Source organism: Chaetura pelagica, unplaced genomic scaffold (assembly GCF_000747805.2).
Source record: "Chaetura pelagica isolate M959 unplaced genomic scaffold, ChaPel_1.0 scaffold159, whole genome shotgun sequence".
Lineage (NCBI taxonomy): Eukaryota > Metazoa > Chordata > Aves > Apodiformes > Apodidae > Chaetura > Chaetura pelagica.
This window is the reverse complement of record NW_009954555.1, coordinates 2110519-2135744: the sequence shown is the minus strand read 5'-3', so window position 1 is coordinate 2135744 and position 25226 is coordinate 2110519. Positions and strand designations below refer to the sequence as shown.

Here is a 25226-nt window from a genome sequence, read left to right as displayed (position 1 = left end):
CGGCGGCGGCAGAAATTAGTAGGTAAATGGCGGGTACGGTTTTGTTCCGGATCGCCTGGAATCGCTTCGTTTCTTTGTGTGCCTGCGCTGAGCGGCAAAGGGCTTGCGTGCTGTGGAAGCCGGGCTTAATAATATCATTTCCCTTCGTGTAGCGCGTGGTCCGGGGGCTGGGGCTGTTCTGGCGGCAGGACCGGGGTTGCCGGGGGCTCGGGGCTTCCCCCGGGGAAGGAGCCTCTTTTGCTTCTGGTGATGCGTGCGGGGTTAACGCGGGGTGGCGGGGGGAGCAGGGACAGGGGCGTAGAAATCGCAGCGCTGTTGGTGCGGGGCTCAAACTCGGGGAGGTGACAGAGGAGGCGACCAAAAAATCTTTGGTTTTTAGTTACGTTTCTGACCTTCGAACAAATTTAGACAGATTAGTTGAAAACAAGGTTTGAAAAGCAGCGGGGGTACAGGTATCATAAAAGGAGCAAAGCTTCTTTTGTCAGATTTTAATCTGGCATATCCTGAAATGAAATGTATGGAACCAGAAGCACTTCAGCGTGTGTAGCAGGGCAGGCTTGAGCAGACTGCTGCTTCTGATGGAGTAAAAACAGGTCCCAGGGGCTCCTTAAGGTTCCCTTCGAGTTTACGCTTTGAAATGAAGCATATTTCTGTATCCACAGTAAAATACTTGTTTGCTCTAAAGCATTTGCTGTGTATGTAGCTGTCTAAGTGGTCTGTGATACATCAGTCTGTACACACGACTTGGCATTTCTGTGGCATATTTAGAGCAGCTAAGAAACACTAGTGGCCTAAAGCAAATCTCAGTGAGGCAGGCAGCATTTCTTTGACCCAGTTGAGACTAACAGGCCTTTTGAGGGAAGAGATTAGATTTGTTTTGCCCAAGTTCATCAAAAGGTCTCTGTAATGGACAGCGTTTATTGGCTAAGTCCTTGAAAACTGCTGTTGAGTGGTAAATATTTGCACGGGGTGACCTTGATAGTTTTTTGGGGCTACATGTTTGTTTTTCTCAATACTATTCTGATATTATCTTAGTTAAATGAATCTTCCAAAGTCATCAAGGAGGGCATCTTTATAAGGGACTAATCCAAATACAGAGATAGTAGTGCCTTTGCTGTTATGCTTTGTTTTCAGCCTGATTTAAAAAAAAAAAAAGAGCATTTTTTCATTTAGTTGAGAAGCCTGTCAGAGATGCTGAGATGGCAAAAAGAGGCACCTTTTCCTGCCCTGATGGCTGGAATGTTAAAAGTGTTAAAAGTTGCTATCTCCCCAAAGGTGCTGCTTCACAGCAAACAGCCTTTGAGGGAGCCAGCACAGGAGGTGGGTCTGTCTCCCTGCCTAGGTCCTCTTCCATCAATCCACTAAAAGTGGGGTCTTAAGTGTGACCTTCAATTTATAGTGGAATATAGAGGCAATAGTGGAGAGTGTTGGGAGTTGAAAGGAACATAAATTCCTTCTTGGGTTACATGAGAGACACAGAGTAGTTGCTAACCAGTGTTTGTCAGTGAGTATACCTGCACTGTGTGCAGGACTGAAAGCTTGACAGCAAAATAGAGTCTGATAGCCTCTCACAAAGGGACACTTTGTCTGAGCAGTATCAGACATTCAGGTGTTGATCTCATAACTGAGTTCACTCCAGGTATGTCCACCCAATGTTGTCTTCAGGAAAGATCTACCTGCAAAACAGTTTTTCCAAACTCGGCCTTTAGCAGAACCTCTCTATGCAGTAAGTAATTCAATCACTACGTGCTGTGCTGGTTTTATCTTACAGGGTGGTTCTTTATCAAGTGAAGTGAATTCAGGTTCATACAGTGTTAGATTATAAACTCCTTAGAGATGATTTGCCTAGTGTTTTGCAAGGGATCAAGCACATGGTAAATGCTTATATGGGTTTTGCATTGTATGTCTTCTCATAACAGAATGTCTGACTTCAGAAGCAGTGTGTGCTGTAGTTGCTGCCTGATTTTAGTCAAGGTGTATATATAGTTCCAAAGTCCTTAAATCTGTGTATGAGAATCTTTCTAAGTGCACTACTTGTTTTTAAAGTTCTGCCCAATTAATATAAAATTAGCGCCCTACCTACATGTTCTCTCCTGAAGTTACCCTCCTCCTTTTCTCCTCTCCACCCCTCCCACCCCCCCTTTTTTTTTTCTTCTTTTTGCATCCAGCAGGTTGGGAACTTCTAATTTTTTGCACCTATTTCTATGGCAACAGATAAGAGGTTCACAAAAGGGTTGTTGCTTTTTATCCTAAATAATCCAGGATTTAGCTATTTCCTTTGCATACATTGAGAGAATGAAAGGCTGCTGTTTAACCCTTGGTAGCACTTCCTCAGCCTGAAGAGTGAGAAATTGAATCATTTTTTGAAAAGGTGGAAAGGTCTGGAGTATGCTAAGGATTTGGTCTCTGATATTAGCAAGTTCTCAGATAGGCTTTGACATTGGGGTTTTTCTTATTTTATAGCATGCATGCTTTACTGATTTTTTGGCCTGTGCTTTTCAGTTTTGTGTTATCCTTGAAATTATTTTTTCTACCTATTCTGTCATGCCATGGAAGTTAGAGAGAAGCTCCTGGTGGGCAGAGGCTGCAGTGTGGCCTGTCTTAATTCCACAGGCGCCAGAGGATGGTGCTGGAGTGGCACAAAGGTGGGATTACAGCACCTCCTACAGTACAGGGGAACTGTGCAATAAGAGGGTGGAGTTGGTGCTGTTTGCTGTCAAAGTCTGCTCAGGATTTGTGTTTTGGTGGTTAATGTGCTGAAGCCTGTGCCTTATATTTCCATACCTTTTACATGTTTGATAATGAGATGAAACTAGTACCAGCAGGTGTTGCTGTCCGTCCTTCATATGGTTTGCTTGCCTTTTGGACAGTGGTAGCTCCTGAATAACTTGGACTAGCAACCTAGATTTCAGTCTGCTTAAACTTTTTTTTCCCTGTCAGTATTAATGGTGGTATTTTTAACTCAGATCACTTACTGTTTTGAGCCCCCTTGGCAATGAAGAGCAGTGAATATTCATTTTAAGAGTGTGTGGGTGTATGCATCTATTTTGAGACGAGAATCTGTCACCCTAGTAGCTCCAGCCATTTTCTTTCAGCATCTGGCAGGGAATCCTCTGATCACTCTAGCTTTTTAGGCTTCTTTCAGGTGCTTCGAGCTTATCCTTGTCATTAGTACTTAAACAGGAGGCCTAAGCATTGCTTGAGGGTTTGGTATTTTATCAACTGTGTTTCAAGACATGGTCTGTGGAAATTAGGGTGGGGAAGAATCTTAATTGTAGGCATCCAGCTACAAAGGGGAGAGCCAGCTCAAGGGGAGAACACCTGCTGGTTGGCTGCAGAGTGCCAGGCAACATTTCTGCAGCATTCAGATGCTTTAGCACAGAATATTGTGGCAGCAGAGGACCTTTCCTAGAGCAGGAAGTAGAGAAGTTGCTCTCAACTGGTGACCACTTTATCTACTGTTAGGTGCTTTCCAGGCCCACAGTGAGACTCCCTGCTCCATTGCTTTCAGTGCTGCTTTAGAAGTTGTGCAGTGACAGGCACACTGGAGGGGTTTGGCAGCCAACAGGGCTGGTGGCAGCTGGGTTCATCTGTTTGCATAGCTGCCCTAGTGAGTCCCTGCCTGCATTTTGCCTGAACAGCTGCCCTCCCTTGGAGGTGCAGTTGGGATGGGTTTGGATAAACCCAGTCAGGTGGGCTGTGTTGCCTTGACCTGCCAGGAAGGTTCCTCTTGGGTGTTGCACTGAGCTTCAAGACAAATGCAGACCTCCTTTAGGAGGCAGACCAGGACAGGCCACTGAAGTTCTTCGTTCAGACATCTGTGACAACCTGTTGTGATCGGACCACCTCACAGTTGTTTTTCTTGTCGTGACTGTTCTTTTAAGAGATTTAAGAAACAAGGGGCTCATGGATCCAGGTCACTAATCTTTGTCGCTTTGGTTCCAGTTCATATAACTGGGGAAGACATGTTCTCAGTTCCTTCTTGTATCGTAAAGCTGAAGAAACAGCTATTTACAGTGCCTGAAACTTGGGATAATTTGTTACGCCTTTGTCTTTGAAAAATTTTGTAACAAGCTGGTCAGGCAAATGTGTAACCACGAGCCCATCTCCTGGGTTTCTGATCACCCTCGTGTGCAGTTCTTGTAGATCATAATTTCCAGTACCAAGAATCCTGTGCATTAGGCAGCAACTCTGTTGGACCCTTTGCATATACTGCTCATTATAGATAGGACTTGCATCCCCAAAAATGCCTCTGAAAAATGGTAGGGTGGGTTATTCACAAGGTTGTTTTTAAAGCTCTGGCAGGTCCATAGTACAAAGAGATGCCAGCATCAGGCAGAAATTTTCCATCTCTCAAATGACAACTCTGAGTCGTACCATTAAACATTCTGAATGGGAAGATGGATTGTTATTCCAGCCTCTCTTGCATTCCCATTTGAAAGCCATTGCTTTCTCCTACATCAGCTGAATTCAGTGCTTGTGCCTGACACATTTCCTTTCCTACAGGAAGAAGCCCACGCATGTGACAGTGAACTGCTGGTTCTGCAATCAGGACACGGTGGTGCCGTACGGGAACCGCAACTGCTGGGACTGCCCCAACTGTGAGCAGTACAATGGATTCCAGGAGGTACCGTGACATGTTGCTTGAAGGAGGCTGGGAAGGTGCATGCCCAGTGCTGGCAGGAAGACCTTGCTCCTCATTTAAGATGATTTAAGCCCGGTGCAGATGAATATCCAGTGGTTTGACAGCTGGCAGCTCTATGCTGAGCACTTGTGAACTGAGCAGATGATTACTTGATCAAATGTGAGAAAGAATCCATTGTACTGAGATGTGCTGATAGAAAAAAGTAAAGAAAATTTTCCCTGTCTTGCCTCAAAGGGCAAAAAGGGCCTTGACATTTTCACCAATATCTCTCTGAAGAGTCTTTTTTTTTTTTTTTTTTTATAATATATAAAACAATTCTCTGGTTTTGTATTTTGGGAAAGCTGAATTGCTTTATTTAGAGTATTAACTAACAAAGCCAAAAATCTATGACCACCAGCTGCTTGTAGTAGGTGTACAGAGCAGTTGATAGGGGAGAAGATCTGAAGAATTTTGCCTCTTCTTTTACATATTTCTTTTGTTACATGGGTGAATGCATGGAGTGTAGAGCTTAGGCAATCTTGTTATCAACCAGAGGATACCTAGCTTTGGCTTTATGATCTCATGTTTGCTTTCCCTCCTGCCTCCCTTTTTGCTTCTCGGCAGAATGGAGACTACAACAAGCCCATCCCTGCTCAGTACATGGAACACCTTAACCATGTTGTGTCAGGTGCTGCAACTTTCAGTGATCCTACCAAACCACAGCAGTGGGTGAGCAGCCAAATTCTGCTTTGCAAGAAATGCAACAACCATCAAACCACTAAAATCAAACAACTGGCTTCATTCTCGCCAAGGGAGGAGGTGAGTGTTTGTTAGGAACTTGCATCACAGGTGAATGTTTGTCCAAGGCATTCCCATGCGTGTATCTACTATTCCTGCTCTGTGTAATTCCATGCTGCAGCCTAGTAAGCAGGAGAGAGGAATTTTTCAGTGTGCTGTGGAATGATGCTTCTGTATTTTTCAGAGGCACTATATGGCACTCCAATGCAGAGGTTACTGATTAATATTACAAACTTGTTTAATCATATCCCAAAGCCAGGATGTAATGACGTGTTCTAGGTGGGTCCTGGAAATTGAAGCTTGAGCCCAAAACCAAACTTGCCCATTGCTGAGATCAGCCTACAACTTCAGTACTTAACATTGACCCAGCTGAGCTTACACACAGGCACAATAACCCATTAGTCACCTTAAAGTCTTAATGGATTTTGTTTTTCCTGAGGCCTTGGCTTTGCTTTTACTAGTGGAGAGGGAGAGGAATCCTGTGCAGCCACATCATCTCCCTGCTTAGGCATTTATGCCTAGGAGGAGAAAGGAGTTTTACGGTTACAGCAGCAGGATTTCCTGCTCAGCCACTTCTTGGCCTTCCCATTGCTTAATGCACATGGAGGATAAGATAGTGGGGTTTCTCCCTCACAGTTTTATGGCTCCCCAAAGTTCCATGCAGAGAATTTACTGCTGCAGACTTGAGCTTTCAACCATGGTCAAGCCTTGAGGTTATAGGACTGTGCTGTAGTGGGATGCATTCATCCTCTGAGTTGCCTCTTCCAGTCTGCTTTCTATAATTGTAATGAGTTTAATCAGGGTGACTCACAGATAATACATTTAAATTTGATCATGCTTAATGAGAAGGAGCCTTTGGCTCCTTTATAGGCATTCAGTGACCTGCAGTGTCTATGCCAGCTGAGAGGCATGGGACTGTGTTGTCCAGTGTGGTTCGTCTGTGTCTTGGGGACAGCAGTGATGTGTCCACTGTAGTGATGCTGAAAAATGTACCTTTGGCCCTACTTACTGTCTGTTTTTACAAGTGCTATTAATGATTTATGGAGCTCATCTCACCAGGGCCTTCAAACAGTGACAGCCTTTGAGTCTGGGGCTCAGTTGGGGAAGGAGCTTGTCTGTCTGTTCTCCAGCACATGTGAAGGGACAACAGGTTTTTTGTGTCCCTTCATATGAGGAGGTGAAGAGCAAGTCTAGTTTTTTCTCTCATCTGTGTATAGTTCATGGGGTCTTGATAAAGACAGCAGAATTGGGCCATAGAAATTCAACATCCTGAAACTGGGCCACAGCAGCTGTTTTGTCTCTTCTGGGACAGGAAGGCTGAGTCAGCTGTGTGTGAAGTTGGTTGTGTAGCTGGCCCCTGTTCAGGCTTGGTTTCAGGGGACAGTTCCTGTGGAGACTGGACACATGCCTTGCTCACATGCCAGTAGCAAGCATGATAACCGATGAGGAGTCTCACCTACTTTTCCTCTCCTGTTCTGTCACCAGGGCAAATATGATGAGGAGATTGAGGTGTATAAGCACCACCTGGAGCAGACCTACAAGCTGTGCCGGCCATGCCAGGCTGCTGTGGAGTATTACATCAAACACCAGAACCGGCAGCTCCGGGCGCTGCTGCTCAGTCACCATTTCAAACGCCGTGAGACAGACAAGACCTATGCTCAGGTACCTGGGGTAGAGATGAGGGAATTCAGGGGGAAGTGCAGAGAACCAGGCAACTGCACGTGGCTGTGCTGCTGGGAAAGGAAGGAAGCAGCCTTGGGGCTCTCTAACCTCTAATTTTGGGAGGCTGTTGTGTGGCAAAACCTTAGAAGAGCACAGGATAGTTGGCACAGATGCTCCTGATGTTAGCAGGAGGTTTTCTTCTTGCTAGTGTCATTCAGTGCAGTTGCTAGAAGGCAAGTCTAATGTAGTAATAAGAACAGAGTGGAAGGAAAATAGCGGAACAGGCAGAAAAGTGGAGGTAGGGAAGCTAATTTATGAGTACAGTGCAGGAAACTACATAGTACAAGGGGAAAAAAGAAATAACAATAGCAAGAGAGTTATGACCTTCTCCTTGCCGCAGTGCCCAGCCTGACCTTGGCTTCTGCTCATAGCTGTGCTGTCTCCAGCATCCCATGTGGTATCAACTCAGTATAAAAACTTACAAGGACTTGAGCAAGTCTGTCCAGTAAACCATACAGTTTGGAAGTGTTTCACAAAGCACCATTTCAAAACCTTACTTCAGCTTCTGACAAGATGTTTCTCCCTTCCTTTGCAGAATTTATCTCCATCCTCCTCTTCTGCTTCCATAACCACACCAGTTCAAGTGATACTCCTGCGGTTCTTGGCCTTCCTCAGCTGTGCATTCCTGGTTCTGATGGCCTTGTATGGGTCAGGCAATCCCTTTTCACTCCGTGCAGCAGTCCCTGCTCCTCTCTCCTCTGCTGCAGCATCCACTCAGAACAGAACTGGCACAAGCTTACATGCAGACTTGGAAAATGACACTTCGGTGACAGTGACAGGCTGGCGGGAGCTGCTCCTCCTGCTCCCAGAAAAGATGGTGGAGAACCTGAGTGCTGCATGGGCTTATGGGAAGAATCACCAGATTGCAGTTGCTGTCCTTGGGCTCTTTACCTGCTTGTTGGCCATGTTCTTAGCTGGGCGGATCAGGTGCGTGTGCTCTTTTCTTATGGTTCACTTAAAGGAAAGCTCCATTTTGTTGGACGTTTTTTGCCCTGTCTTGGGTTCAGCATGTGCCAGAACGGCACAGCTATCACTGAGTGGCACAGTTCTTGTTATGCTTTGGGTTGCCAGTCGGCTGGATGGAGACAGCAGAGTTTGCTTTGGATCTGTGCCTTGATTCATTCAATTTAAGCTTGAATTACTGTGAATGAAATGTCCCTGTGCAGCTCTGAAAATGGAACTCATCTATTCAGGTTCTTCCCACAGCAGTGGGAAGGGCTGCAGATAAAACTGTAGTAAGAGACAGAACATAATCTGTTAAAGTCAGTGTTCCCTCCCTACCTTTTCCCCACCTTCCCTCTCCTTCCTTAGGACCAAGGGGCCCATTGGTGTTTCACCTCTTACCTTGTGTCTCGTTTGGTTTCTCTTTGGCATTGCAGGCTCCGGAGAATCGATGCGTTTGCTTCAGTCTTGTGGTTCGTAGTGATGAGTCTGCATTTAGCTGAGAGGTACCTGAAGACAGAAACCCCCAGCTGGCTGGACACAGCCAAGTTTGGCACCACATCCTTGTGCTGCTTGGTGGGCTTCACTGCAGCAGTGGCCACGCGGAAATCAACGGGCCAAAGGAGATACCGGCCCCGAAGGTCAGAGCCAGAGCAGTGACGCTGGGGGAAGGAGGAAAAAAAGCCTTGTGAACTCTTTGCGACTGGTGCTTCTCTCTCCTCTTTATTTTCCCTTCCTGATTCTTTTTTTTATTATTAGATAAGCAGTGAAGATATTTTCTTCCTTCATATATGTATTTTTTTTTCCTTTTTTGTTTGTTTTTTTCCCATCCTTGCTTCCCACTGAGTTAGCTGCTTGGAGCATTTCCACTGCTGGTGCTAGCCAAGGAAGCTACTCCTGCTGCCTTCATTCTCCCTTCCTCCTGAATCTTCCGTCAGCAGTGCAAATATCCAACTTCCCCAAAGCCAATTCTTCCAGCAGCTGCTTCACAAACTGCTCCATAAATACAGCCACCTCCTCCCCATTCTGCTCCTCCAGCCAAAGAGATTCTGGCTTCTCCTGTCCTTCTGGTTCTTCTCACTGCCTGTCCATCCTTAGCCAGTCACAGAGGATTCCTCTGCCCTGATCCTCCATGGTGCCCAGGCCACCTTCAGTTTTCTAATGGTGCTGGTCATTTTTATTTGGAACTGATGGGAACTTGCCTCTGGATTCCAAGTCCTTGTAACATGTGCTGTAGTAACACTGCATGGTGTACAGGCACACCAGGAGGGGACACGTGGAGTCCATAACCTGGTTCTTCTTGCCTTCCACTGTGTAGCATCACTTAACTGCATGCTCTCTCACTCTGCCCTTCTCCTGTGACTCCCATTTTAAAGGGAGAGGTGTCGTTAAGTGCTTTGGAATGCAACTTCAATAACTTATTTTAAAGGGTGCTTTAAAAGGTAATATAGCTCAGAGTGCCTTGATTGAATCTAAAACTTGATTGATCTGAAACTACTCAGCTGTTTTAGGCTAAATTTTCAAATCTAGCAGTGGTTGTTGCTTTCTATGCTGATTTTCTTGGGGATTTTACTCACCCACCCCCACCATTCCCTAAGGAGCATCTGCATAAAAGCACAACTGGAGAACAACTGTGTCCCTCCACTCTCATAGCCTTAAAAAAAGAGAAGACATATGGGACTAACAACCACATGGTGCTACAGTGTATGAGCAGCTTTTATTGTACATCTCTACTTAGCCCTGTTTTCCTTATCACTGAGAACAGAAATTAGGAGGATTTGCTACAGGGAGGGGTGGGAGCATCTGCTGTGGGACTGCATGGCAATAGGATGGATTTTTCTTATTATTTGAAGGGATTCTTTTTTCAAGTCTGGCATTAGTGCCAGAAAAAGAGGTCTGGAAATTGTGTCTGAGTGCCTGGCAGTCCTTTGCTGCAAGCTGGGATGACTGGATGTTACTCTGGGGAGGCAGGAGCTTCCAGCTGCTTGGGATTTTTGTAGGATTAACTTGTTGGGGCAGTTTAGGATAAGTAGTTTGATTATCTTGCACTGTTTTTTGTAAGGCACTCCACTGAGCTTCTCATCTGGATTTGGCTCTTTCAAGAAAAAATAACATTGTTACAGGAGACATGCTGTTTTCTTCTCTTCAGAATACCACAGTGGAACTTGCTACACTAGTTGTCTGATATCAGTTAATTGGGTGTTTTAATCTTCCTTTGTATAAACTCTGAAATAGTCAGAACGGAGGTCTCGCTGTGAAGTATCTGCCTATCCTGCTGAAAGATTCAGACACCATTCCCTAAGGAGCATCTGCATAAAAGCACAACTGGAGAACAACTGTGTCCCTCCACTCTCATAGCCTTAAAAAAAGAGAAGACATATGGGACTAACAACCACATGGTGCTACAGTGTATGAGCAGCTTTTATTGTACATCTCTACTTAGCCCTGTTTTCCTTATCACTGAGAACAGAAATTAGGAGGATTTGCTACAGGGAGGGGTGGGAGCATCTGCTGTGGGACTGCATGGCAATAGGATGGATTTTTCTTATTATTTGAAGGGATTCTTTTTTCAAGTCTGGCATTAGTGCCAGAAAAAGAGGTCTGGAAATCGTGTCTGAGTGCCTGGCAGTCCTTTGCTGCAAGCTGGGATGACTGGATGTTACTCTGGGGAGGCAGGAGCTTCCAGCTGCTTGGGATTTTTGTAGGATTAACTTGTTGGGGCAGTTTAGGATAAGTAGTTTGATTATCTTGCACTGTTTTTTGTAAGGCACTCCACTGAGCTTCTCATCTGGATTTGGCTCTTTCAAGAAAAAATAACATTGTTACAGGAGACATGCTGTTTTCTTCTCTTCAGAATACCACAGTGGAACTTGCTACACTAGTTGTCTGATATCAGTTAATTGGGTGTTTTAATCTTCCTTTGTATAAACTCTGAAATAGTCAGAACGGAGGTCTCGCTGTGAAGTATCTGCCTATCCTGCTAAAAGATTCAGACACTACTGGATGCTGCAGATGCTGGTGAAATTATAGAAGTTTTTTTTAAAGGAAACAAAAGCTATTTCCTAACTTTTCATTGTCACTTTTCTTCAAACTGGTATTCATTGTGAAAGCAGAGAGGTAGCCCTAACAAAAGCTCTGTAGAGATTGGTTAATAATAAGCCAGGTTGGGTGTGTCATAGAAAGGTACAGCTCCTGGCTGAGGGACCATGGGCCTGTGACTAATGACTGACATGGGAAGGGGACACACAAACCTGCTTCCCATGTGTGCTCCACTTTGGAACTTTTCTTCTGGTGCCTTCAGAGAACTGCAATATCCTCCTCAAAGCAAACAGAACACCCTTCTCCATTGGGGTGCTTGTGGGTGATGCTCTGAGGGTTGTTCACTTATTTGTCCACAAAAGGAATCCAGCATCTGCAAAGTCTGGTTCCACACTTAGTGTTCCCATCATTTATCAATCCTCACCCAAAAGTTCTGTCTATCAGCTCACAGTCACAGATTGTTTCTTCTTCCAGCCTCAGACTTTTAAAATGCTAACTAAGAACCATTATGTCCCATTTTTCACTAAGACACTTTTTAATAATTTAGACAATTGCTTCAAATTAAATACTACAAGAACCTACCTGACTTCATCAAAATAGGAGAATAAGCCAGCAGAAGTGTGCAGGGGCCTCAGTGCTGGGCTAGACTTTCACAGTCAGTCTGGTGCTTCTCTCCGTTGGAGATTTAGTAGGAAGTGTTCCTTAAAAATCCAGTCTTTTTTTCTGTACCTGTCAGTCTGTTGCAGCAGGGAGTGATGTTAAGACAGACAGTAAAGTTAAAAGGACAGCAAGTGGCAGGTGGGAAAAAGAGGGGGACAGTTCTGCCTGTGGTTGTACTGTTGCGCTTTCCTTTCAGTGCAGTGATCACTGTAATGTTTTTATCCACTGCAGCAGCCCTTCCAACACGATTTTTCTGCAGCCCATCTGCTGTTGTTAGAAGTGAGCTAGACAAAGCCACCTAATGAAACGGACACTAACTAAGCCCAGTGCCAGCTCTGCCATTCTCTAAATAAGCTGCACAGAAGACCCAGGAAACCTGGAGCTGTCATGTCCATTAAGTGAAATCAGACATCTAGACTTTTTTTTTCTCCTGCCTTCTTCCTGCTTCAGTACTTAGATTACTTCAGAACTTTCAGGGTTTCTCCATTAAGCTGACTGTAGGAAAAGACTGATATTTCTGTTTAGCTGTGATTGTCACCTGCACTTCTATAGAGAAGTTGGACTGAAAGTTAGACTGCTTCTAATGCATGAACTTACAGCCACTGGGTGTGGGAGAGGTGAGCAGTGACTGTTGCTCCTCTGCTGTCAGGTATGTCCAAGTGATGGGAAGAATCTCATGCTAGAAGAAGGAGGGGTGTGACAAACTGTTAAAATGTGTGGGGATGGTCATGGTAATGTCCTGCAGGATTTTTAATGGCAATATATATTATTTTTTTAAATAAGAATAAAATTAATCTGTCTACATTTTGCTCTGTAGCAAGGAACTTGTCAGCCTTTTGAGGTAATTGCTTTCGAGAGCTGAGAGTCAAGGCTGTACTAAGTTTCACTTTTTCCTGTTTCATGTGGCCTCATCTCTTCTGAGCAGCTATTTTACTCCCTTTTTAGCAGCATTGTTGTTTTTTTTAATATGCCCCATCTTTGATCCCCCTGGGATCTGGAGCCTTTTATGATATTTTGCTATTAAGCGTTAACATTGCTTTCCTGTATCTCATCTTTATTCTCTTTTTGTTTTTCCTGTGCAGGACTGTTGGGATGGGGAGGATACACACTAGGTGTCAGGAAGGGGCAGTTGGTAGAACTGTGGGAAGGAGTGAGGTATACACTGTCAAATCTGAATAATACTGTAAGAAATATTTTAGCTGTTTGCACAGCAAGTGCAAATTTATACTGAAAGAGTTCAAAATCTTCTTGTCTGGGAGGTATGTTAACTGCAGCTGACATGCAAAAAAGGAATTCATTTGTCTTTATGCAAATGAATACAAATGAAATATATTTACATGTTGCACTGATTTTATATGTCAGAACACCAGAAAGGTACTTTGTTTTGTGGCCAGGCTGTACAATTGAAGCCCTGGTCCCTGTGGGGCCTTTTCCACAGGTTATAATTGAAGAATTTTGTACTCGTAATTGAAAAAAATTCAGAGGCAGAACAAAATATCAAAATACTAATTGAAGCATGATTAAATTTTAATGCCAAAGAAGCTTTTGTCTTTTGATCATGTGACAGCTTATTTTCCCAGTTCTTGGTGCCTCAGCATGTCTGTGCTGCTGCTTCTAAAAAGACCAAAAAAACCTCAGAGCCTGAAAACCAAACTTGAGCAGGTGAATTTTTAATCTTCTAGAGACTTTGATGCTGTGACAGTTTCCTCTCTTTTTTTTCTTTTTCACATGCTTTGTCTTGCATGATTTTGCTGAAGGTAGAGGATGATTTGCCTTTGGTAGGAGAGAGAAGAAAGTTGATTTTTCCAGAGGTGTTCTGATTTATAAACTGCTGGTCCTCAATCTGTACCAGTTGTCTCTCCTTCCACAATGAGGCCTGAGAAAGACCACTCATAAGTTAGCAGGGTTTTACTGTTGACTGTTTCTGGAGGAAAAAAAATAGCTACCCAGCACTGCCTTTACTGAGACTGTTCCTGCACTACCTGATTTCAATTCCAAACAGTCTGGTCTGAACACTGTGCTGTGATGTAGGCTCTGTGCAGAAGGTGCTTTGCCAACTTTGCATTTTTTACTTGAGGCTCAGCTAGGAAGTAGCTCAGCAGTTAGTTATGCCATCTAACTCTGCCTGGTGACTCATCCCACAACATGGCCAGCAGAGGAAATTAAATGTGTGCTTCCAGCTCAGGTGTTTTGATGCAAGTCCAACATCTGAGCACAGTGCCACCCTCCTCCTGAAGCTGAGGTGCTATTTTGGGTGACATGTGGGTATTCATTTCCTTCTGCTGAGAAGAATAATAGCTAACTAACAAAGGGCTGGTGACTTACTAACACAGCTGACAAAAAAAATTATCCAGAACCACTTGATCAGTGCTTTGAGCTTCTTGTTTTCACTTAGCTGCACTCTTATTTTGGGCCACAGAGGAACATGTGGTAACTTGTGGTCACCAGATTCAGCTTTGTTGCATGAGGATTCTCCCAGCCATGCAGGCCAGAGCATGCAAACATCTTAACAGTATTAGAGGATTTTAGCCCAAAAGCCTTTGACTTCAGGTGCTGTTTTTTTTTACATTGGCCATATGCTGGCATCTGGACCAGAGGATGGTACTGCAGAATGGAGTGAGGTGGCAAGGGATTGGTAGTGGGTTTGTGTGTCACTTGAGATCAAATCTGCTCCAGCCCAAAGTGGATAGTGACTCTGGTCTTTCCTCTCACAGTGGCCGTGGCTGATCTGCCAACTCTAAACCATCTCATACCCTGCCCAGCAGAGCTGGGTGCATAAAGTTGATGTGGGTTGATGTGGATTCGTTAAGTGCCTTTCCCTGGGGGAGAATTTTGACAACAGTGTTGTCCACAATTTCAGTGGAACTGACACGGCTGCAACAGGGACAGCAGTGCCTGTATGTCTGCCAGTCCTTTGTTTGCCACCAGCCTGTGTGGCTGAGCATACAAGGATTCTTGTGCTGCACTCTGAAATTTCCAAGCAGCTCTGCAGGCTACAGGGGGGTTGAGGCAGAACGCAGAGCTAGCAACCAAGTAAGCATCTCTGCTGCTGCTACTTTTGGTCTTCCTGAAGCCCTCACTGACATCAGTGCATGTAAACTGAGTCTTTGTGGCCCTTTACAATTATAAATACCCTGTATCCCATTCTCTCCGTTCTATTAACTCCTCCTTTCCTACATCTGTGCTTTGCATGCCCTAGTGAACTGAGCTTGGGTGTGTCAGGGTGAGGGCAATATATAAAAATTGTTTAGTAGTTTTTTATTTTGGCTTTATGAGTATTTGACAAGTATGCTAAAATCGTGTGGCACTAATAGTCATGCTTAGATACTATATAAAGTGTGCATTGGTGTATTGTGGACAAATTATTTATACTCTTATAAAAATAATATTAATAGCCAGATGATGGCTCCAGACTGACTCCACTCATGAAAGCAGGGAGCTGTGGTATATGGCTTTGCTTCAGTTGTCAAAGAGGTGCTGTTGACATTGTGTGCTGTCATATATAACCTGTCCCTTCCAGGTGTGCCACCACCTGTGAAAACACTTGGGGCCTCTGACCCTTAGCAAAGGCTGTCCTGTGACAGGGGCAGTACTCAGTCCTGAAGCATGCCTCGAGTCATCCCCTCTAAAGCCTCATTTGGGACCAAAGCTGTCAGGTCCCCAGGCAGGGAAGAGATCCTCTGAATGCTTTTGTCATGCCAGCAAGACTGGATTTTGGTAGATGGGGGATGTTCATATACACACACCCCTACCTTTGTACCTTCTACCTGGGAGGGAAGGCAAAATTGATGCCAAACATCTGTCTGTGCTCCAGAAGGTGTTAGTGCAGAGCCTGTCAGCTGGAGCATTTTCAGCTTGAATTCAACCCTTCTTTTCCTTTCAAAGCAGGGCAACATGTAGAAGAAAAGAATTCTTATTCTTGGCAGCTAAAATTTCTAGCTCTCAGTCATATGTCAAAATCACTGTGTCTGAGACCTTTCTTAGCATTATTTTCCCCTTTCCCTGTGCCTGTTTTTTATTCACTATATTGCTCTTGACCAGAGGCACAGGTTCTGGTGCTGGCTGGTAGGATGCAGCAGACCAGACAAGTGGCTGCACATCAGGTCTCAGAAACTTGCTCATCTTGCAGCCAGCAGTGAGGCAACAGTGAGCCACTTGGGCAGTCTGGGCAGCAGCACCTGCACTGCCTGGAGAAAATGGGGCTGTTATACATGGATAACTCCCAGATAAATTATGGTGGGACCTCAAATCCAGAGGAACCGCTTTAACTCATGACTGACACTGAAGGATCTGGTGTTAGGAGTGGATCCATCTATAGCCCTGTAGTCTGACCTGACCCGTGCTCTCCATGCCATCTCTAACCCAGGGGTGATACAGCATCTCTGCTTAAAATGTGAATTAAAAAGACACACACATACAGTGGTGTCTTTGGATGAGAGGGAAGTATTGGGACAGAAGAGGGGAGGCTCTGCTGGCAGGAGGTGTTTCTTCAGGACAGTGTACAATTACCATGTAATACTCTTCTTTAACCTATTTATTTATTTTTAGAGTATCTGTGTAGCAGAGTTGTGCCCAACTGTCTAGTAACGCTGTGATCGTTGTAAACACTACTTAAGATACCTAATTTTTGATGTTCACAATACAAAGTTCTGAAATAAACGGCTTCCGGGCCCCGATTATTTCCACAAACTCTCTGACTCCAGAGCCTTTTTTTTTTTTTTTTTTCCCCTCCCCTCTTTTGGTTCCTTTTTCACTGATACCAGGCCCTCTATTATCCCACATGGCTTGGAGCAACACAGTAGTCAGAGAGCAAAGACACAGCTGCACTGCTCCATTCCAGGGCTGGGATGTGGCTGCTTCCTTACTCCCCACCTTATGATCCTCTTGCTCTCCTCACCTTTTTTCATCTGCTGCTGAGAGAAGGTTTAATTCAACTGACCATTCTCAGGCATGAAGTGCATTCCCATGACAGCACTCCTGCTTTAGCAGCATCTAGCCCTCTTAACAAGGCAGTGGCAAAACTACAGAGCAGTGCATAGAAAAAGAACAGGATTTTGCATGTTGCAGGAGTTTACTTTGTTCAAATATTAATATTTGAGCCGTTCTTTGGTCAGCATTCAATCCTAAGGCATTAATATGCCATGCGTTAAATTCTTCAGCTCTGCTAACCAGAAACATTCCTTTTTCTGGATGGTGCAAGACAAATGATTTATCAGTTGCCCAAGGGATCTGACTGCACTAACTTGGAGAGGTTGAGAAGAAGTGTGTCTGTTGAGCAGCAGAGTCCATGGAAGTCTGATCCAAAATAGTTATAATCCCAGGAAAGAGACTGAGGTTATGAATGATAAATGGTAATAGTATCTTCTGGCCCATAGAGTGATAAACTGCCAAAAACCAAGAAGCCAGATAAGCTGTTTTGCAGCACAGCAAGGAGCTATGTGAAGTTATCTCCTCTAGCCCAAATACACAAAAGGAGCACAGGAACATCCTAGATGTTGGGATGTGTTGTTCACAGACAATGCTCTGATTTGGCTCATCACAGCCATGGCACAGAGAGGGGTGGGTGTCACTCCTTCTGATGTGATTCATGCCACAGTCCTGAGCTGCACTTTTAATTTCCTTTCCCGTTCATTTTCACTTGCAAAGCTGAGATGGTCATGTACATGTGTGTGTGTGGTGGGGCAGATGTGTCTCTGTGTGTGCACTGAAGAACTCTGCACGTTTGCAAAGCATGACCCCCTTCCCAGGTCCTCTGGAACCTGAAGAGGTTGGGCAGTTTCTGCTGCAAGACTGACGAGTTCCTTGCCACTGATAGAGGCATGTCCTGCTTGCAAGCACCAGGAAGCTGGTTGGCTCTGATGTTGTTCAGCCTGATTAAGCTGGACGGGATTGTTGATGTCTGCCTCGTACTAGCAGATAAGTAGTTTTACAAGATACTTTAAATTGTAATCTTAACTCCAGACTGCTTCTTCTGGACGTGCTAGCACTGCATAATATTGCTGCATCACCTCTTCAATCTCTAAGAGAAAATGGCACATGCATCAATCACCTCACAGCACAAGACTGAGATATCTGTATTCCTTCACACTCTGATTTACCACTGGCTTTCCTTTGGCAGAAGAAAAGCCACGTTGCTGCTTTCATCTGTCTCAGTGTTCTCATCAGAAGTGAGATTAAGCCTTCAAATGTTGCAGCTTGATTCTGTGCTTGAAAGTCTGATTTCTCCATTTTAAAATATACACATTTCAGTACTTCATCACAACTTACTTGACAAGTGTATTTAATACCTATTTCTAGCTAAACAAAAATCTTTCAGGAGATCCTTGAGAGATCTTGTTCGTATTTTAAACTTTCTTTCATGTATTTTATTCAATTGTTAAAATAATATAAAATTACTCCTTCTGCTGTACTTTGCAACATTCTTAAAATGCTCATTTTGATGGCATGAGGACACAGTGAGACTCCAAAGCTGACTCCTCATTTCTGATGCAATCTAGTCAACTAAACTGTACACACAGACTAAGATCAGTACAAGATTATAAGGAGGAATAGAAAGATGGAAAAAATAGGAGAAAATTTGTGACAAATTTTTCAGCATAGGTTGATTTTTAAATTTTAAAACCACTGCAAAGGTAGATGATGAAACGGGGTCATCAGAAATTAATTGCATAGCTTATTTGTATATGGCCATTGAGTGTGAAATGCTGTGCCACTGCAAAAGTTTAAGATATCGAGTCCTCTCATAGTTACTTTACCAGTGGAACAGAGGTCATTTTATGTCTGTAGTACTTAAAAATGAAGTTAGCTGGTACAGGTGCCCTTAGTATGTTTTATCTGTTCTCTCATCTTGTGTTCTCAAGTTGGATACACTGTTCCACAGCTCCTCTCTCACTTGGAAAGAGACATTGGAAACAACTTGCAGACCTAGAAAGACAATTGCCATTATTGCAAATTTATTTTTTTTTTCAGCCATTATAATAGAGATTGTTTTTTACACACTAGAATCAAGACTCTTGTTGGAGTGTGTGCTGCAGGAGCACAGTTCCCTCTGAATGTTATGCTAGTACATGTTTGTGGCTAATTATGATATACAAAGAAAGGAAAATGTAATGGTTTGGGGCTCAATTTAGGATTTGAAAACTCAGGTTTGTGCCTGTATTCTATTACAGGATTTTTGTATAACTTTCAACAAGTCACTTAAGCTTATTTTGACTTCTCTTTCCCATTTGTTAAGTGAGGGTAGTGAATCTTTCTTACCTCAAGGAAGTATAAAAAAGGCAAATGTATTAGAGAGGTTTGAAAGTTAGTTTTAAAAGAGAGCTCTTGTGCCTAAATCTTTATCTAGGTATCCATAACATACTTTTCTCTATACTGGCATCAGAAGTAAGGTGTTGATTCTGTTTTCTGAAGACAAAAAGACTAACAGATAACTGCTTGCTTCCCACAGTCATTACATTTTCTCTGCATGTGCACATAACAAACATAAGAGAGGCTCTATTTTTGGTCCTATGTGTCCTTTTCTGTCTGAACTTTGTAAAACATTCTGGTGCTCTCTGGGTAATCTTCTTAAGGAGACAATCAAGGTACTATGCTTGTTTGCACCTAAGTTCCTAAACTGTTCCACCATTTTTTCCACCCTCTATTGTGGGACAGGTTAGTGCACAATAATTAAGTTAGGTGGAGCAGTTCTTCCTTCCTCAGTTTCAATGGTGTAGGAACATTCCTGTAAACTCCTAAGCACTCTATATCTTGCTTGCACTCCTGCACTGAAAAATTGGCTCAAACCTGAAAACAAAGGAAGTGTTCATGCAAGAAATAAAACTGAGGGAGGGAGTTACTGGAATGTACTCATTGCTGAATGTCTGTCATTATGTCATTTACAGGTACCTTTCTGGGGATTCCATTGCTCTCTTTCCCAACAGCACAGGGACTGGCTTCCCTTCCTCTCCTACGTCTCTCTTTGTCCCAACACCACCCAGTATTCTCCATCTGACAAGCCAGCAGCTCCTCAGATCCCCACGCAGAACTTCTTCCTCCTCTCTTCCTGGTCGTCTCAACAGGGCACTCTCGTTGGGCACCATCCCCTCCTTGGCCAGAGCAGGTCAGTGTGCCTGAAACTTCCCAGCCCAATGGAAATTACAACAGGGTGGTGCTTCAGAAGGGAAAGGGCTGTGAGTTACCCACAGCTTGTAGTCCTGTTGAGGGATTGCTGCTCCTGTGGCACAGAGAAGTGTGCACCATTGGTAATTTAATTTCTGCCATTAAGAAGTTGCTCAGCATGCCATTGCCATCCCAGTGAAACACAGTCTCTGCTGTGGGTTTACTGAAACCCAGAAGCCTCTCCAGGCATTCATGGCAACATGACACAAGCTACAAGGCTGTGTGTGGGAGAGAGATAGAAGGAGCAGTTGGACACAGGAATGGAGAAGAGCAGCTTTTGGGGGTGATTTGGAGTGTTAGGATAACTGATCTGGCAAGAGTGATCGTTCCCTTCCTTCCAGCTGCTTTGTGCAGTTTGCTTTTCTTACAGGGAGCAGAGCTGGAGGCAGGCTCTTCTCTAAGTCTGGATTTGATATGCATTAGCACAACTGTTGAAACTGATTTAAAGACTCCATTTCCTCTTGTTTTTAAGGGCTCTGTGTGATCTGGGAAAGATTTATAGGCCTAAGGAAAGACTCTCTCCCAGTAACTCCATAAGCTCTCAGTTTTGCTGTGCTTGAAACTAACAGATGGGAAACAGTGTTGAAGTGCTATTCTCCATTCAAGGAGAGCTAAGCTTTCCCCTGTCACTAACTGATTACCAGAAGGTCAGAGGGCAAAATGTGGCAGTTTCTAGAATAACACTGCAGCAGAAAGAGCAGTCTTGCAGGGATTTTATAGTTAATTTGACCTTTCTCTAGCTCACACTGCTAGCAGTTTTTCCAGATCCACTAAGAGCAAGAGAAAGACCAGCCATGCCAACCTTCCAGCAGTGTGGCAGCTTTTGGCACAGCCTTTTACTTTTCCATTTACTGAGCTGCCACTGATAGGGCAAGTGCAAACACAGTGGATGGCTAGGATGCCCCCTGCACACTAAACCACCCTGCTGAGGTCTGGGATCCCTTTTGTTAAGGAGCAAAACCAGACAGACTGGAGCGAGTGTGCTGTTAGGGCTGAATATTTTTCACAAACAGCAATGTGTTCAATTTCCAAAGCTGTTTACCTAGAATTAGATAAACCGAGGGCCTAGTAGTTAATTTAAGTTCTGAGGTTTCATTTGTAGAACTTATTTTTCCTGATTTCAGTACTTTGTTGTTGTTGTTGTTGTTTTTTCCCCCTCTGCCTCATTATTTTGACAGGTAGATCAGAAAAGCTATACAACCCTATCTTCACCTTCTTTCTTTTAGACTAGAGGCAAGACAGGCCCAGGGTTGTTTTTGGAGCCTGCTGGACACATCTCTTCTGTGGCAGCTGGGAAAAGTGGATTATTCTAACCCTGGCATGTAGGCTGCCCAGGAAAATAGGGACATTTCTCCTGCCTACATTTAACAGCCATCTTCTTCTAAGATTGATGGCAAGATCATGCATGAAGGGTAGACTTCCAGTAGCTGAGCCAGCTGGGTTCAAAATGTTTCGTTCTTGCTTTATAGATTCTGGCTACTTGTTCAGTGGAAGTCGACCAGCCTCACAGTCATCTCAGTCCAAGGAATCTCCTACATCAGGTAATGCAACAGTCTTTGCAGGATTTGCAGTGAATGGATTGAAACATGATCCAAGTTTAATTCTTTCCTCCCTGCTTATATCCCAGTGAAAATGTCACTTTTTGCTGTTAGAAATGCTGCAGAGAGGTCCAACTAAGAGTGGGATTGCATTTAAAATAAAGTGCTGTGTGTTGGATGTCCTTCTCCCTGGGACAACTCACAGTGAGGTCAGTGAGACAAAGCAAGGATCCCCTCCCCTCTACAGCTATGATAGGAGATTTCAAACTGTTCCCAGGGCAGTTCTTTTGTTTCATTTTCCTTCCCCAGCCCAAGTGCTACTTTGCCTACCCTGTCTGCTCTGCCCTTGTGCTCTCCCAGTGACCTGTCTGTCACCCTCCTGACCCCAAACGGATCCTTTGGCTGTTTGTGTTGCTTTAGTGTTTGCTTCTGGGAATACATCTCATCCTGGGCTGATGCCCTTGTGCAGCCCTCCCTGTGTGCTGAGACCGCAACAGCCTTTGGGGACATGCCAGGATGGTTAATTTACCTGCAAACCAGCCTGTGGAATGCAGGCTTTACTGAAATGACACAACTGAGCAGAGGGAAAGCTGACCCAGCTCCTGATAATCCTATCTCTAGTTTAAGTCATTCTTGACTGTACCAAAGCCCATGTGGAAATTCTCCCAGTGTAGAAGGTAGAATGAATAACAGGTTTTAGTACAAGGTATGTTGAACATTTGCAACTCCTGTTCCCTTTCCGTGTGGAATGGTTAAAGTGAACTGTGCCTCTGTTATTTGCATGATGATCTTCACATTTTCTCTTTGGGGATGTTTCCATTTCAGAGCACTTCTCCCTGCTGTCTGGGAGCTGTGCTCCCTCCCGCATCCCCTCTCCAGCCCCATCCGTGGCCGGCTCTGTGACCTCCAGCTCCAGTTCCTTGCGGTACCGCCGGCCACTCATCAGCCCTGCCCGCCTGAACCTGAAAGGACAGAAGCTGTTGCTTTTCCCATCTCAGAACGAAGCTCTGCTCACCCCAACAAGCTCAGAGGAGAACACCCACTCAGACAGCAACATCTTTGCCACTGAGTTGTCCTCCTTTCCAAAGAAGAACCTCAGTGAGCGGGGAATGCACGGTACGCTGGCAGCCTGCTGCGCTCCTGGGAAGCATTGGTAGGAAGGAATTGGCCTGCAAGCACAGGCATGCATCATCTAGGCCACACAATAGATGGGAAACCTCCAGGAAAAAAACAGGTGGTGATGACTGTTAGGCTACCAAAACTCCCTTAAGAATTCACTGGCCTGGAGAGCCTCTTATCTGCCAAGACAGATGTCCTTTGCTCACCTAGTGGTGCCCCAAGGATACTGCTGCCCTGCCTTCTCCTTTTTCTGGGTAACTCCTTTAACCATGGTTGTGGTGATGTGGATGTGGACAGTGTATGATGTGCACATGCAGGTGACTTCTGCTGCACAGCAGTGACATTTGCCTTTTTTTTTACAGTTCCTGTCCTCAATCCTTTCATTATTTTACCAGGCAACCATTCATTACTCATGTCTAGCTTTAGTCTGGTGATTAAAGCCACTTTGGGCTTCCCCTGGTGCCTTCTGAATTTCTGTATCTTTTTCTCCTTGCAGATATGAGATCTGCTGTGGAAGGAGGGAGCATTTGCAGTGACAATTCCATCAAAAAGGAGGATCACTCATCACACTCATCCACCTGTGTAGTAGACACAACTACCAAAGGGGAAGATTTGACAGGCTGGAGAGGTAAGTGCAAGTCATGTGAGTGCTTCATGTATGTGTGAGCATTTCTGTAAGGGTAAATGAGACCTTTCCTATGCTGTAGTAGTGATCTGATCTTGAGATCAGATGAGTAGTAGCAAAATGGATCTTCTGCCTGCTTTGCTAAGACCCTAATAAAGTTATTCCAGTTCTTTGGACTGTCTGAAGAATCCTGACAGTGCTAAACTGAGACAGAAGGGAAGGGGTGAGGATGCGGGTGTCGAGGAAAGTGATGACATGAAAATAGAACCAAAGAGTGCAGTGGAATTTTTCCTGACAGGAGAAGTGCTTCAGCAATTTCTGCTTAGTGAGAAAGAGCGCAACATGTGTTCAATGTTATTTATCTCATCAGTTCTATAATATATCTTTCTACTATTCCTTTTTTTCTGTGTGTTGTCCTCTTCTACAAAGGTCGTTTTGGTAACTCTGCTCTCCGAGGCCTGCTAGCCGTGAGTCTGACTCTCAATGCCATCTTCACATCAGCCTATGTCTACAGAAGCCTGCGTTGATTTGTGCCAACACTCCCTTTCTTTCTGATTCCACCTGCTCTGAGGAGACAAGAACTCAACCACAGCTTCATGTCTAATGGCCATGCTACTGGTGCATGCTGTTTTTTAAAAAAATACTGTTTGCTCAACTGTCATGACAAGGAACCCAGGTAGCTGCTGCCATCATTTCCAGGTAGAACATACCACTGGATTGTCCCTTGGAGGTGGCAAGCAGAATTGCCAAAGTTCCAGTTCAAATCAAGAGGCCAGTCAAATGGCCCACGCACTTTCTTTCAAAGGAACTGACCTGAGACACAAGCCTGAAAATGTGTAAGCTACATTTTTAGGAACCTATCCGCAGATCTTCTCTCTGACATATTAACCTCGTGCTCATGGTGCTGGTAAAATGAGGAGAATTAGAACAAATAAGCTGGAGAAGAGAGGTGTTTTAGTAGCTGGTGCTGGGCTTTGGCTTCTGGAACAGCATTCCCAGCCTCTTTGCCCAGTGGTTTCTCTTCTCTCTTCCCTTTGGCACTCTCCTCTAAACTATCAATGGATTTTCTTTAGTTGCCTTAAGCTTGCCTAAGCACGTGGGTGACCTTGGCTGCTTTGTCATATTCTTGCGTATTTTATGTCCATGTGCTTCCACCTGGGCTGTGCCCTGAGGCCACTGTCACCAGTTGCCATCCTGGTCCTGGTTCTCAGAAGCTGTTCTGCAGTACCCCACCAGCACTGTTGCTGTAGGTATGCACAAACCCCAAGCAATTCATCCTTTTGTGGTTTGCATTAAAAGCAACCTGGTGTTTTGCTTTACCCAGGAGACATTAACTCTTTTACGATGAATTCTGTCAGAAGAAAGGATCTCTGTGTGATTTGCACAGTAGTCAAAGGGCTTCAGCTCACGGCTCTGACTGCTGGTGTTTTCACTGAAGCAGTGAGTGGCAAAGCTTGTTCTTGCTGTAAATTGCACAAATCTATTCAGTTAGAAGACATGTAAGGAGCTGTCTGATTGTATACATTTATCCAGAAACCTTATGCCTCAATCTGATAGTGGGATTTGCTAAGTAACCATTTAAGATAATTCTTACTTCATTGAATGCCAAGGTGCTCTCAGTGGGAAATGCTAACCCTGCTTCTAGACAATCCAGCCTTCTAGGTTGATTCTTCTTTTCTAACCCAATGGAATTAGCCCTAGATTTTCAAAAGCAGTTTATAATTTGGGCACTTCTGCTCTTGGGTGAGTCTCCAGCATCACTTAGAATTCAGGGGCCATTAGAGTATTACATGAAATGCTCAAAATCATTTAGTACATCTTAGGGAAAAAATCTTTATATTGTATATATTCTTAAACCCCAACATGTCAAGGATACCCGGTGAAACGAGAGCCAACTGACATTAGCTATGTATTTCCTGAAGCAGGAGTGACTATTTAGAGTTTTGTCTATCGTCTCTTCCTTTGGGCTCCTTTACCTCAAACTTGCTTTCTCTTTCCC

At 44.3% G+C, this 25226-nt stretch overlaps 1 protein-coding gene across 1 annotated transcript; it reads left to right on the top strand.

Moving 5' to 3' along the window:
* The first annotated feature begins 26 nt into the window (after nucleotides 1–26).
* Nucleotides 27–23754, top strand: TMEM201 (transmembrane protein 201). Its single transcript, XM_010005249.1, has 11 exons — nucleotides 27–148; nucleotides 4507–4627; nucleotides 5249–5443; nucleotides 6908–7084; nucleotides 7680–8071; nucleotides 8524–8727; nucleotides 19669–19886; nucleotides 21415–21486; nucleotides 22309–22599; nucleotides 23099–23230; nucleotides 23657–23754. The coding sequence occupies exons 1-11, from the start codon at nucleotides 27–29 to the stop codon at nucleotides 23752–23754; spliced, it is 2022 nt and encodes a 673-aa protein (XP_010003551.1).
* Nucleotides 23755–25226: the final 1472 nt, after the last annotated feature.

Excerpts from the sequence above, each read along its gene's own strand:
- TMEM201 (XM_010005249.1), top strand. The coding sequence starts at position 27 with ATGGCGGGTACGGTTTTGTTCCGGATCGCCTGGAATCGCTTCGTTTCT. Across the intron at positions 8,072-8,523 it reads TTCTTAGCTGGGCGGATCAG|GCTCCGGAGAATCGATGCGT; the intron begins GTGCGTGTGCTC and ends TTGGCATTGCAG. Across the intron at positions 21,487-22,308 it reads CAAGGAATCTCCTACATCAG|AGCACTTCTCCCTGCTGTCT; the intron begins GTAATGCAACAG and ends TTTCCATTTCAG.